The sequence below is a fragment of the Brassica napus genome, chromosome A1 (genome assembly GCF_020379485.1).
Source record: "Brassica napus cultivar Da-Ae chromosome A1, Da-Ae, whole genome shotgun sequence".
NCBI classification, from domain to species: Eukaryota; Viridiplantae; Streptophyta; class Magnoliopsida; order Brassicales; family Brassicaceae; genus Brassica; species Brassica napus.
Genome location: NC_063434.1, coordinates 6,029,826 through 6,043,394, shown reverse-complemented (window position 1 = coordinate 6,043,394; position 13,569 = coordinate 6,029,826). Strand labels below are relative to the sequence as shown.

Here is a 13,569-nt window from a genome sequence, read left to right as displayed (position 1 = left end):
AATACTTGGTTAAAGTAAAAAACGAAAAAAAGAAGATGGAAGAATCCAAGCCGACAAGTTACAACAGCTAAATTTTGCAAAACTGTGTATTTTTCAATAACACTCTGCTCGTCCTTTCCTTATGGGACCGTGTAATGTGTACTTAAAACGTTCAAAAATACTCGCAGAATCCAAGAAAGAAAAGCTTTCAGATTCTCGTGAGTTTTGAGCTTTTCTTTCTGCTCAAAATATCCAATCTTAGTGTCTATATAACTATATTTGATAAAAAAAAGTGTCTATAATAATAAGCACACTACAGCTTTCACCTTCTCCAACACGGAAAAAAATACTAAAAGGCAAGTCCTTTCTCTGAAACTCCACTTGTCCACCATGTTTGCTTCATGAGCTTTTTAATTTGCAGCTTTCTCTCTTTCTTTTCTTACTTAAGCTATTGGTGGGTTTTGTGGTGGTTTTAATCAGTGAAGTGAGAAAAAATAATGAGGAGAGTTCTGATGGTGAATTTTGGAGTTTTTCTTCTCTTCTGTGTTGGTCTTTTGTCGACCACCTTGGGACAAGTTAGTGATGATTCTGATACAAACTCCACTACGGCTGTTTACATTGTTACTCTCAAACAAGCTCCTTCTCTTCATCTTTTCCAACAACAAGAAGCAGTGACAACAGTCAGAGAACAAAACCACCAAGGATCCAAACATGGAGACACTTCAACGTTTACTACACCAAAACTCCAACCAAGGTAACTGAATCTTGAAAATTCTGTTAGTTAGTGAATTCACTGAGTGGAGATTAGAAACATCTCATTCTCACCTTAAGGTACATGCATTGTATAATTCTCTTAAACTATCAGCACTAGAAACTGGACTTTTGTGTATAAAGATTCACTCTTTAAATCCTATTAGTATTTGATTTTGGTTCTATGGTTATAGGAACATGTCAAAGTCACGTTATTGGAGGTCAAGAAGATCAGCAATTGCTCAAGCTCATGACTCTTTGCTGAGAGATGCATTGAAGGGAGAGAAGTACATAAAGCTTTATAGCTTCCACTATCTCATCAATGGCTTTGCTGTTTTTGTTAGCTCACAACAGGTATATATAATTTTGATCTTACTATAAAAGGAAAAGAAGAAGACACTGATGCAAAGTTATTTTTCTTCTTCTTCTAAAAGGCAGAGAAGCTTTCAAGGAGAAGTGAAGTAGCAAACATAGTGTTGGATTTCTCTGTTAGGACAGCTACAACTTACACGCCTCAGTTCATGGGTCTACCAAAAGGTGCATGGGTCAAAGAAGGTGGATATGAAACTGCTGGAGAAGGGATTGTTATCGGTTTTATCGACACAGGCATTGACCCAACTCACCCTAGCTTCAATGGCACTGACGCTTCTCAGCGTCAGTATCCCATCCCCAATCACTTCTCAGGTGTTTGTGAAGTCACCCCGGATTTTCCATCCGGATCATGCAATAGGAAGCTTGTTGGAGCTCGCCATTTCGCTCAGTCTGCTATTACTAGAGGGATATTCAATTCATCAGAGGACTTTGCTTCCCCTTTTGACGGTGATGGCCATGGCACGTAAGTATAGTCTTGAATCATTTACCATCTATTTCACATGATGCTGATACTAAAGACTTATCTTGATCATATACAGACATACAGCTTCTATTGCAGCGGGTAACCATGGGGTCTCAGCTGTAGTTTCTGGCCATAACTTTGGAAGTGCCAGTGGAATAGCTCCTCGTGCACAGTAAGTCTATATATGCACATTGACCGATGTTCAAGAAATCGCTAATTAGGAGCTTTATATAGGAGATTATTGTTTCCTTCGTTTAAGTCTAATTAGCCGCTTAAACCGATTTTTAGAACACTGGTTTTGACCTTCATTTTATTATTCATATGGCATTGAGAGTACTGATTATGTGTGTGTTTGGTATGTACTAGCATTTCTGTTTACAAGGCATTGTACAAGAGTTTTGGTGGATTTGCTGCAGATGTTGTTGCTGCTATAGACCAGGTAAAACCATTTACTCTTTTTTTCGTTTCACTTATCTATCAAAATGTAAGTATCTTTCAATGACAATTTTTAGACGGTTTATGAATTTTCTTAGGCAGCTCAAGATGGAGTTGACATATTAAGTCTATCCATCACACCTAACCGACGTCCTCCCGGTGTTGCCACCTTCTTCAACCCACTAGATATGGCTATGCTATCCGCTGTTAAAGCAGGTATATTCGTAGTGCAAGCTGCAGGAAACACAGGTCCTTCTCCTAAGAGCATGTCCTCCTTTAGCCCATGGATTTTCACAGTTGGTGCTGCTACTCACGATCGAGTCTACTCTAATTCCATAACCTTAGGCAACAATGTAACCATTCCAGGCGTTGGACTTGCAGGTAAGTCTTTAGAAACCACCATCAGCTAGTTTTGTAAATGGATTTAGCTTTTGAATTGCTGTTTTTGTTTAGTTCCTACAGATGAAGGGAAGATGTTCACAATGATCTATGCTGTTGATGCATTGAAGAACAAAAGCTCTGCTGTAGACAAGGACATGTATGCAAGTGAATGCCAAGATTATGATAGTTTTGATAAGGATCTTATCTGTGGGAAGCTCCTGATATGTAGCTACTCTATCCGTTTTGTTCTTGGGCTTTCCACTATTAAACAAGCTTTAGCTGTTTCCAAGAATCTATCTGCAAAGGGTGTTGTGTTCTACATGGATCCATATGTTCTTGGGTTTCAGATCAATCCTACACCAATGGATATGCCAGGCATTATAATTCCATCTCCTGAAGATTCTAAGGTGAGTGTATAACCTAGAAACATAACCATTTGATGCCTTATAGAGTAGCGAGATGACGATATGTTTTTTGTAAGGTTTTGCTCAAGTACTATAACTCAACTCTTGAAAGAGATGCAACCACCAAGGAGATTGTTAGATTTGGGGCAGTTGCAGCCGTTTCAGGTGGACAAAAGGCTAACTTCAGTGACAGAGCTCCCAAGATTATGTACTACTCAGCAAGAGGACCTGATCCACAAGACAGCTTTCTCAACGACGCAGACATTTTGAAACCCAATCTTGTAGCTCCTGGACATTCCATTTGGGGTGCTTGGAGTTCAGCTGCCACAGACTCCACTGAGTTTGAAGGTATATATATATATCTCCAAAGCATATGACACTATGAAACATGAAGTTAATGATGTTGTGTTCTTTTTGGTAGGAGAGAGTTTTGCGATGATGTCTGGTACTAGCATGGCTGCTCCTCATGTAGCTGGCGTGGCTGCATTGATCAAGCAGAAGTTCAGAAAGTTTAGTCCCTCAGCCATTGCATCTGCACTTTCAACAACCGCTGTTACGTTAGACAATAAAGGAGAGGAGATAATGGCTCAGCGTGCTTATGCTAATCCTGATCAAAGCATGACTCCTGCAACACCGTTTGATATGGGGAACGGCTTTGTGAATGCAACCGCAGCTTTGGATCCTGGCCTAATCTTTGACACTAGTTTTGAAGACTATATGTCATTCCTTTGTGGGATCAATGGATCAGCTCCAGCGGTATTCAACTACACAGGCAAGAACTGTCTCCTTAGCAACGCAACGATCAGCGCATCTGACCTCAATCTACCATCCATCACACTCTCTAGGCTTAACAACACGCGGACTGTGCAAAGACTGATGAAAAACATCGCTGGAAACGAGACGTACAGTGTGGGTTTGGTTCCTCCTTTTGGTGTTTTGATGAAGGCGTCTCCTACTCAATTCTCTATAGCCAGTGGAGAGACAAAGCTACTTAGCGTAACCTTCAAGGCAAAGAAGAACAGCTCTATAGCTAGTTTTGGGACAATCAAACTGTTTGGAGACATGGGACACGTCGTTCATATTCCTGTGTCTGTCATAGTGAAAATGGTTTCAAAACAATGAACTTGGTAGATATTAAGATTTAAAATTGTATTCATTTCATTAATCCATGTAAAAATAAAATGTCACATATCATTTATAGTACATGGTACATTTTTATTTAACACAATATGTAAAACTATAAGATAAACATAATAAGCTTTTTATGTAGTAAGTATTCATTCATCTTCAAGCATTGCCACCATCTCTGTTTCCGTTGCTTGGAGAAGAAGGCACCTTCTCAGATTCATCTTCCTCAGCTCCAGTAGCCGGTGTTGTAGTAACAGAAGGATTTGCTGGCTTGTCCATTGGGAAAGGACCATACTTGTGGAAAGGCCAGCCTGGGAATGGGAACATATGCCTGAAGAAACCGGATATAGCCGTGTTCGGTGCTGGCTCAGCATCAATCTTGGACATAAACATTGATCCATCAGCCTCAGTGGATTCAGAAACAGGCAGTGAAGGAGGATGAACATGTGTTTTCTGGAGGTTCTTCTCTATTGAAGGTGATGCTGCTACAGCCATTTTAGGGGTGCGAGAGGAGAGAACAAGTGTGGAAGTGAGGAAGGTGAGGAAGATTAAGCAGAGAGAGAGACTTGAGATTGACATTGTAGCTGTGTTCTTGGACTTTTTGATGAGAGAGGGAAGTTGATTGTGAATGGTGGTTTGGAGTCAAACGGTGTTGTGATTTATAGAGTGGAGAATGAAAGTTAGGGATGAGTTAGGAGATTTCTACTACTTGTTACCTAAATCTTCAGAGTCATGCTTTGCTTACTGTCATGAGCTTGATGAAGAATAGAGGTGATATATATATATAAGTTTGATTTTTGGTATAAAGTTTCTATTTTTATTGACAAAGGTTGTTACTTTTCATCTAATCTACTAAGATTAGAATCCCACACAGAACACAAGTCTAGAAATGGTGTAAAGGTTTGTTTTTTTTTGCTTGGTGTAAGAAAAAATATATTTTTTTAATTTTATTTTAAATGGGGAAGATAAAGTCTAATTAGTTATGACTAAAAATAAAAGATCTTTTGCTAAAAAAAAACGCACATCTTTGATCAGAGGAGAGTGGAGCGGCGATTGTAGAATTGGAGATCGATCTCGGAGTTTGCTAGATCGCAGGGACGTTTACTTGAAAGTCATGTCTTCGGATCCTGAAAAGATGATGTCCAAAGCCGACAAGATGTATGCTTTCTTCTTCCTCTTCCCCTCTCTTTAACGTATATGTGAATGTCTCTGTACGATGATGTTAATGATCGGTGCAACTAATAAATGGAAATGATTGTGCTCTTAGGATTTGAGGTTCTCTTTTGTAACGGTGATCGATAAAACTTGTCGTGATCCATTCTGATGATTCGATCAAGGTTTTTTGTTGGAAAGGGCGAATCTAGGATCTCGTGAACTGTTGCTTAGGAACAGATTAAACAGCTGAGATTGCTGTATTTTTAAAGAACACTCCTTTATTTTGATAGAATCAAGGAGACTGCTAATTTTTGAAATGAAAAAAAATACTGTCTTTTATAGTCTTGTAAATGCAAAATGTCTTGGGCTTTAAAAGTTGATGATGAGTATGCAGTGCAAGGATTGAGAAATCATTTTGGATTGGTTTGATCCAAAATGGTGTTGTTTTTGTTTTCACATACTTCTAAGCATCTTTGGTTAATTCATATTCTTCTCACAGGACAAAACTCACGCTTACTAGATGGAGTGCTGACTGGAGAGGTGCTACTGAGTTGTATGAGCAAGCAGGTTTCTAGTTTTCCTCTATGGAAGGCAGCTTCTATGTTTAATATTTCTTCCTTTTTAATTATCCCAAAAATGTTAATCTGTGAAAGCTTTGAGACTAGAGATGTTGTAAGCGTGGCAGGTTATTCGCATGCCCGGAATGAAATACTGATTTTGTTCTTGTCTTGTTTACTCTTTTTCATCGTACAGCAAATGGCTTTAGAGCATCAAACAAATATGAAAGAGCCAAAGTGGCTCTTGAGAAAGCTTCGCAAGGACAAGTGATGCAATCTTCGTATCCAAAATTACCGTTTTTGAGATGATTATTATATGCTACTAATTATTTTTGCTGTATGCACACATCATTATTCTTTTTAGTGTTATCCTTGATATGAAATAGTCCCTGGGATGCTGCAAAGCATATGGAGTCTGCTGCTGCCCTAGCACAGAAGCTAAGTATCTGGAACGAAGTTGCTGATTTTTACAGAAAGGCGTCTGAGCTGTATGTTGAGTGTGGAAGGGCACAACCCGCATCAGATGCTCTTGGAAAGGCTGCTCGGTAATCTTTTGTTGACCTTTTAAAAAAATTCAGCATTTTCATTCTGTATGTGATTTGAGTCTGAGCGTGATTTCTCGAGCTTGCTCCTACTTTTTGTTTGTTTGATCTTCGATAATTTTTGTTCCTCAGTGCTTTGGAAGAGGTCAAACCTGAAGATGCCATCCAACTGTACACCGATGCTTGTGAAATTCTTGAAGAAGATGGAAGGGACCAGATGGCCTTTGATCTGTACCGTGCTTGTGCTAGTGTTTACATAAAGCTCGAGAAGTAAGTTCTTGCTTACCTCAAAAATACATCCCAGGTTAAAGTTTCATTGCACATGGACATGTTAAATAATTTTTGAAAAGAATAAGCTTCTCTATGCTTAGGATAATAGCGGTATCACTAAATGTCTTTACCCATCTATCTGATACATCAATTATTTCGCTTCTTTTTAAATTGTAGGTTCGCAGATGCTGCAACCTTTTTCTTAAGATTGGGTGTAGCAGCTGACAAGTGCGACGCCACAAATAGTCAGTGTAAGGTATGACTATAGGCTGGTGGTTTCATCTTTTTTTCAACTCCATTGCATTCTGATTAGTTTGATTTAACTGCTTTGTTCTTTATTTCAGGCATATCTTAGTGCAATCATTGTATATCTGTATGGTCATGACCTGAAGCAGGCAGAAAAATGCTACAACGATTGTTCTCAGTGAGTATACTCTTCTCTCTTAATGCAGCCATTTAGTAGTTCAATGGCTAGTAATATCTGGACCATGTGTGTTACTTCAAACAAGAATCAGGAACAGTTTAGTCAAATATGAAATGTGATACCAGTTACTTTGTCTGAAATTATTTTCCTTGTTGTGTGTAGGATTGATGCTTTTCTGAAAAGTGATCAGAACCGAACTGCTAGCAGACTGCTCACAGCCTATAATGAAGGTGACATCGAAGAAATCAAGAAAGTGGCGTGTTCAAGCACTGTCTCCAATTTGGATCATGCGGTAATTCATTGAAATGATCTTCCTAATTGTAATCTGGTCTCTCTGTGTTTCTGAATGGATTTGTTTAATGTTGAACCAGAAGAGTGTAGAAAGTTTTCATTAAGCAATCGAGAATTTACATAAAGTATTTGTGTGCAGATCATCAAGTTGGCGAGAAAGCTACCCACCGGAGATGTTACTGCAGTTCAGATGAATGCTGGTGATGATCTCGACGAGGATGATCTCACTTAAAGATCCTTCCCTTTGTACAGATTCAGATTCCCTACACTTTGCTTATGTTCAAGCCAAAGTACTTAAAGAAAGTTATCACTTTAGTCCAAACCTTTTTGTGTGAATGATTGGCTTTAAATGCTCTGAATGCAGATTTGTGCTTGTTTCTCCACTATAAACCCACTTGGTCTTTTGTTAAAATCTTCTGCTCATACAGGTTTAACACAGGTTCATTTGACAATAAATATGATACAGTTGTTGCCAAATTTCATTCTGTCTTGTTTTAAATCGTCTACTAATCATAGAAGCATTTTCCCTTCAATTAAAGATAGTACAACAGATGAAATAGAGGAACAATGGTACATGAGTACATTAAATAATCCTACACCTTTTTTCTAAAGGAAGTGACAGAACAAACAAAGTAACCATTTTGTCTACTTCTCTAGATTTCTCTTTACTAATACAGCAGAACGACTGAAGCCTGAACACATACGAAGGAACAATGACACAATCAACCTCAAAGAGTTGATGATGAGCTCAAGGACTTTTCTCCATCTTATCCACCAGAGAGGAGAGCTCTTCCTGGAGCTCGGTGTTGCGTGTCTCACCACATAGAAGTCCATGCATCATTGCTAGCTCTTCCGGTGTCGCCTTCTTCAACAGTCCACGCAGAAGCCTTGTGTCCCTGTCCATTGAGGGATCTGAAGCCCCTCCTTTCTCTTTATCATCATTATCCTTTTCTCCTTCCTTTGTGAGTTCAACACCAAACACTTTCGCTGTTTTTTGGTTCCAATACTCCTCCAACTGATGCTTTGGATCTAGAGCCTCAAGCGCCTGCGCACAGTGTTAACTTTTAGTCAGGCAAACGAAGGAAGAGACAAAAGATTAAAGACCATAGACTCTATGGCTAAGTATGAGAAATTGAGTTGTGTTACCTGAATAACGTGCGGTGAGAGAAAGCCAAACATTTCAAGTCCAATACTCTCCAAAGCCTGTAAGGCGGTCAAGGAGCTAGCTGGTTGATCACACCTCTTGATGATTTCGAGTTTAAGCCTTTGTATCACCATTTGCCAGCACTTCTCAGCTGATACATTCGAGAAGTTCTCGCTGGGGCATTCTTCTAGTGACACCTGAAAAAATATATAACAATAGATCAGAGCACTGTCGTCTTGAAGCCACAACATGACAAGGGTACCCTACCCTGAACAGTGGACCAGCAAGCCCTGCATCCAGAACCTCGGAGATGTAGTTAGTTAGTTTTGTTGGATCAAGCACGCTTATGAACTTAACACGGCTCTTGAATCCTGTAAAACTCATTCAAAAGCAAAAAGTCTTAGAAGGCAAAAAACAATGCTAAACTGAAAAGCTCATCTGAAATCCTCAAATTCATCTCACCTTTTGAGTAGATGGCTTGCTTACTGCACCACTGCTTCTTAACAACAAGAGATCCAGACTTCAAAAGCTCAACAGAGTGACTCAACCTATTGGTTGCGGCATCTGGCTCGCTACACCCTACATCTGAAACCGAATGTGGGTTTTGAGATTTAACCGCAATCTTCTTCTCATCAGACTTAGTAGTGATGCCATGTACATCTTGATCACCATCTTGTTTCAACTTAACTTCCTTATCACTTTGTAAGCCTTCAGAGCCTAACTGGAGATTGTTTTGTAGCTGTGTTTTCGATGAACCACGACTCTTTGAACCGGAGGTGCTGCTCTTGAAATCCAATGCTTCTTTTGCGCTCTGCTGCCGTGAAGGATTATGTTCACGGCTTATACGTGCCCAAGCTTCTATGGCATCGGGATACCCTTCTAGAGCTCTGACCAGAGACCGTAACTCATCCAGCGTATGACGAAGAAGAACAAATCTATCCTTGCTTTCACATGAACAGAGATCCTTAGCGTGGGTAAGACACGCAAATCGGTTGGGGGAACACTTGCAGCTTGAAGCAGACATATGCAAATCATAGAAGCACAAGAAGCACTCTCTTTCTCTCTTAATGTCAAAATCACCCTCCATCTTCACCACGCTATAACTATCCCCAAGTTGGTTTAGTCTTTCTGCCTCCATCTCCACCCGCTTCTGCTTAACCTTAGCTATGTTAGTACATGCATGCATATATATGTAAGCACACGAAAAAGAAAGAGAGAAACAGAATCACCTTGACTGCCTTCGTAAGCAATCCATCCTCACTACAAACTCTTTTCCACCTCGCAATCACAGGGGTCTTCTTCCTTGTAACTGCCAGCTCCCAGAGATAATAAATAGCTTCCATAGCTGCTCCAAGAAGCAGCTTGTCATGCGACAATGAGCTCTTTCGCCGCTGCTTGCTATATCCTTCCACTGCATCCTGTCCATGAACCAGCCAATCAACTGGTGCAACATTCACTGCTTCCGCACAGTTGAAACCACAGTTGAACCCAGAGTGGTAGGCCTTGGGGAAGGTTAGAATGAACTCTCCACTGCGCTGGACAGCTCGATAGACAGGTATTCCCTGCTCTTTTAAGATGCTTGGAGATAACTGGGTGACCTATAATCAAAAAAAGGCGCAGAATGACATACATACTATCTTTAAGTAAAACAGCTCATCTCCTAAGGAGTTCTAATTAATGAGCAAAGCTTGAAATGGAGATAAGCTTTTTACCAGTTGGTGTAGCAAGTCAGGCTGTTCTTCAAACAAATCTGGAAGAAGCTTTTTCATTGCGTTTTCAAAGGACGCAGCATGGCTTCCAGGGATCCCATACCAAACTTTTGGATCACCCGTGTGTAAGTAGTTCAAGGAATAAAGGTGATGATCTTCAACATGCTGTTTCAAACAAAGTAAGAAGTTGCAGATGGTTAGTACATAGATCCTATAACTTAACAAGAGCCTATCCTACAAGGAACATTGTAACTTACCCAGCAAAAAGTTGAAAAGCACATTCCAACATAAAGCCATGGCACAATAACTCCTGAGATGTCGCACCTCTCAAAAGATAAAACAGATCCAGGGAGACGCGATAAATTGTTTAGGTTCCAGCCACTTGTAGAGTATTGATGTTCTTCTAAACTTTTACGAGAATCTGGTGAATACTTGGGGAAACCACTTCCAAATTTCTTCGTTTCCAAGTCAGCTCCATAGTACACCTGTCATTGTCATAGGCCCAAACAAAAAGAGTAGCAACTTAGAAAAAAATCCATGCAAAATAAAATGGTGAAATGATTCATATACCTCTACTTCATCAGTTGCTTGCTCCACTATCCTCCAATACTCACCTTCGATATCCTTAACCTTGGGTTTAAACTTCTTATTTTCAGACGCTTTGGAACCATTCTCTAACTGAAAATAAGATTCCTTAAATTCTTCATCATACTTCTGAAACTCTTCAAGTGTAAAATCTGGCCCAGTCTGGAAACCAAATTTCCCTTCAGCATCTTCAGTGGAATCATCATCATCGCTACCTGAATCTCTTCTTCTTCTTGAGTATCCAACTTTAGAGACTCTTCCCCGTTTTCGCTTCTTGCTTTTGGGAGACTTTTGAATTGGTTCTCTGTTCTGAAGCAAGTCAATCAGCTGAATCCGAGTGGGGAACTTGGACTTCTCCCATATTTCTTTTTCCTTCAGAGGGCAGGGAGGTTTCCACGCAACGGGTGGTACAATTCTACATATGCCGAATAGTTCTGCTCTGCTGCGCAGCTTCTCTATGTAAGCAAGTGGATCTTCAAAGTCCTGAAGATGAAAGCATCAAAAGGATGAGTTTCCAAAGAGGTAACACTTGATTACTTGAATTATTAACAAGGCAGAACCAAAAACTGCAGATAGATTTTATGAGATACCTCATTAGTGGGATAGAATATGGGAGCATCATCAACCGAAGGCCTGCAAGCTTCTAATGGATTCCATTTAGGAGATACCTCCAAAACAAAAACAAAAACAACATCAGTCAGGAATCAGGCTAATCTATTCGTGGGAAAAAATAGATAGCAAATAAAACAAGTAAAAATAGAGTAGATTAGTAAGCTTATTATACATCCAGATGAGATTGGTAAATTCTCAAGAACTAAGTGATTAAGTTGCTAAATATCAGGTAAAAACAATAAGAACCCTCTCTGAAACTCAGAACATGAGATTTGCAAAGAAGATACCGATAAGCAAGACAGAGAATTTGGACTATCAGGCTAGCACATAGCATCCATCATATCTGCCTAACTAATATTTGCTAGAACACACAGTTAACTGAGAAAGATATTAATCATATTTGCTTACTTTAGGACTAGGAGGAGCAGAGTCAGGTTCAGGGATCCTATCTCCTTTAATCTCTTGTTTCTCAGAATCAGGTTCAGGGCTACTATCTCCTTTAACCGATTGTTTCTCAGAATCAACCTGTAAATTTACAAAAAAAAATCCACATTCAGAACAGTACTAAAGAAAGAGGGGAATCATCTCCCAGATGAAATCTAGCAAACATGAAAACAAGAGGTTATAAGAAGCAAAGGATAAGAAGAGAACCTCCATAGCCAAAGACTCTGCTGCAGGAGATGCAACCTTCTCCATTAACAAAAAAAACAAAACAGAACAACATTATTCAGTAACTAGGCTCATCTATTCGTAGAAAAAAAAAATAGGAAGGAAATAAACTAAACAAAAAGAAACTCAGAACAATGAGATTTGTAAAGAAATTGATAAATTCTCAAGAACCAAGTGACTGGGTTGGTAAGTATCAGGCAGAACTATAAGAACCACTCTCAGAAACTCAAAACATGAGATTTGCAAAGAAAGATACTGATAAGCAAGACACAGAAACTGGTCCAAATTAGAGTGGATAGAATCAACCTAAAGCCTGTGTAGCAAAAACACATAGCATCCATCATATTTGACTAACAAACACTTGCTAGAAACACAGTTAACTGAAAGAGAGAGATATTAATCATATTTGCTTACTTTGCGACTAGGAGGAGTAGAGTCAGGCCCAGGGCTACTATCTCTTTTAATCGATTGTTTCTCAGAATCAACCTGTGTAAATTACAAAATTCCACATTCAGAGACTTCAACAGTTCTAAAGAAACCAGATCAAATCTAGCAAACATGAAGAAGCAAAGGATAAGAATACAAACCTCCATAGCCTTAGACTCTGCTGCTGGAGATGCAGAACTCTCCATTAACAGTTAGGATTAACAAAGACCCAAACTTTATACCCTAAACAAAAGAAAAGATCTGTTAAAACACAAAACCCTCACTTGAAAATGCAAGTGCCGTTTTCAAAACCCTAGAAACCCAGAAAGCATAAAGCTTTTGTCTAAAAGAGAAACAAGGCAAAAACAGAATCTGAGAGTAAGCCCAGTTACAAGTATAGCTCAAAGGATCGAACTTTACACAAACCCAACTCAATTACTCACGCAATTAACCGCTGATCTGGTTTTTAAAAACGTACTCTCTACTCAAAAAAAGAGTAATAAAGAATCTTTAAAAGCAAAAGATCTACTACTACGGCCATAGGAGGAAGATGAGAGTGTACCTTCGCGAAGGGGCCAAGAATCCGAACAAGTTTATCTATCTCAAGACTGACAAGTTGAGTTGAAATTGGTTTTTGTAACGTTTATATCTCAATTATCTGTGAAAATAAAAAGAGGGTTTTGTGTTTCTTTTTCTTTTTTTAGAAAAGAGAAAATAAATAGAGCAGAGTTTTATTAGGGCAACCATGACCAAAAGAGCTAGCTATCTTGGAGTCTGGTCTAAGAAATATTATTATATTATTATAATAAACAGTTGAAAAGAAACAGCCAAATGGAGATTTAAATTTTATGTAATAACCACACAAAAAAGGATGTTGAAGTTGTGGAAGCTCACCATTACATTAGACTGTAACATCTTTCACAAAGAATCACTGTTAATTAATAACAATAACTCATAACATTTTGCTTAGTTTCTGTAGGGTAATGGATAACCTTTACAGGGTTTTGTCAGCTTACAGGAACCAGTGTGTGCTGAAACTTAGCGGTTAAAGTGGCTACAACCAAGGTATTTGTCTCTTTGTTCACTGACATTACAATGGCTGCAGCTAAAGTAGCCATGAATGCAGACATTCTTAGCCCCAAGAGTAGTTTCCAGCTCTTTGTGGTCTAACCCGCTAGCTAACAGGATCTTCTCACAAGCCACTGTTGTGCATTGAGTTATCAAGAGGATCTGTGTGTCAAATGTATGCAGAGTATTTACTTGGAGGCTATTG

The 13,569-nt window shown here is 39.2% G+C and overlaps 4 protein-coding genes across 8 annotated transcripts; 2 read left to right on the top strand and 2 right to left on the bottom strand.

The window, feature by feature from the left end:
• Window positions 1–192: 192 nt before the first annotated feature.
• LOC106360771 (subtilisin-like protease SBT2.2) lies at window positions 193–4,007 on the top strand. 3 transcript variants are annotated; one of them, XM_013800437.3, is made up of 10 exons: window positions 193–335; window positions 460–733; window positions 924–1,083; window positions 1,164–1,564; window positions 1,641–1,736; window positions 1,931–2,003; window positions 2,098–2,380; window positions 2,453–2,787; window positions 2,862–3,132; window positions 3,206–4,007. In XM_013800437.3, exons 2-10 carry the CDS (start codon window positions 477–479, stop codon window positions 3,904–3,906), a joined length of 2,577 nt encoding a protein of 858 aa, XP_013655891.2. In that variant the 5' UTR covers window positions 193–335; window positions 460–476; the 3' UTR covers window positions 3,907–4,007. The 3 variants fall into 3 exon arrangements, with proteins under 3 accessions (XP_013655891.2, XP_013655892.2, XP_013655890.2); XM_013800438.3 differs by lacking the exon at window positions 193–335 and having other exon boundaries at window positions 341–733; window positions 2,462–2,787; XM_013800436.3 differs by lacking the exon at window positions 193–335 and having other exon boundaries at window positions 342–733.
• LOC125577930 lies at window positions 3,919–4,591 on the bottom strand. The gene has a single exon (XM_048740091.1). The coding sequence runs from the start codon at window positions 4,489–4,491 to the stop codon at window positions 4,072–4,074; it is 420 nt and encodes a 139-aa protein (XP_048596048.1). The 5' UTR covers window positions 4,492–4,591; the 3' UTR covers window positions 3,919–4,071.
• A 249-nt stretch (window positions 4,592–4,840) lies between these two features.
• Window positions 4,841–7,563, top strand: LOC125577914 (gamma-soluble NSF attachment protein-like). The gene is made up of 9 exons (XM_048740039.1): window positions 4,841–5,070; window positions 5,567–5,634; window positions 5,821–5,905; window positions 6,011–6,169; window positions 6,299–6,436; window positions 6,614–6,692; window positions 6,781–6,860; window positions 7,023–7,152; window positions 7,291–7,563. Exons 1-9 carry the CDS (start codon window positions 4,895–4,897, stop codon window positions 7,381–7,383), a joined length of 1,008 nt encoding a protein of 335 aa, XP_048595996.1. The 5' UTR covers window positions 4,841–4,894; the 3' UTR covers window positions 7,384–7,563.
• A 95-nt stretch (window positions 7,564–7,658) lies between these two features.
• Window positions 7,659–13,060, bottom strand: LOC125575050 (lysine-specific demethylase JMJ14-like). 3 transcript variants are annotated; one of them, XM_048739987.1, is made up of 14 exons: window positions 12,859–13,060; window positions 12,458–12,539; window positions 12,285–12,356; window positions 11,853–11,891; window positions 11,610–11,726; window positions 11,180–11,257; window positions 10,575–11,072; window positions 10,262–10,489; window positions 10,008–10,169; window positions 9,525–9,893; window positions 8,758–9,445; window positions 8,563–8,666; window positions 8,298–8,492; window positions 7,659–8,196 (listed from the first exon to the last, which is right to left on the bottom strand). In XM_048739987.1, the coding sequence occupies exons 2-14, from the start codon at window positions 12,500–12,502 to the stop codon at window positions 7,900–7,902; spliced, it is 2,892 nt and encodes a 963-aa protein (XP_048595944.1). In that variant the 5' UTR covers window positions 12,503–12,539; window positions 12,859–13,060; the 3' UTR covers window positions 7,659–7,899. The 3 variants fall into 3 exon arrangements, with proteins under 3 accessions (XP_048595944.1, XP_048595947.1, XP_048595954.1); XM_048739990.1 differs by having other exon boundaries at window positions 11,853–11,888; XM_048739997.1 differs by lacking the exons at window positions 11,853–11,891; window positions 12,285–12,356.
• Window positions 13,061–13,569: the final 509 nt, after the last annotated feature.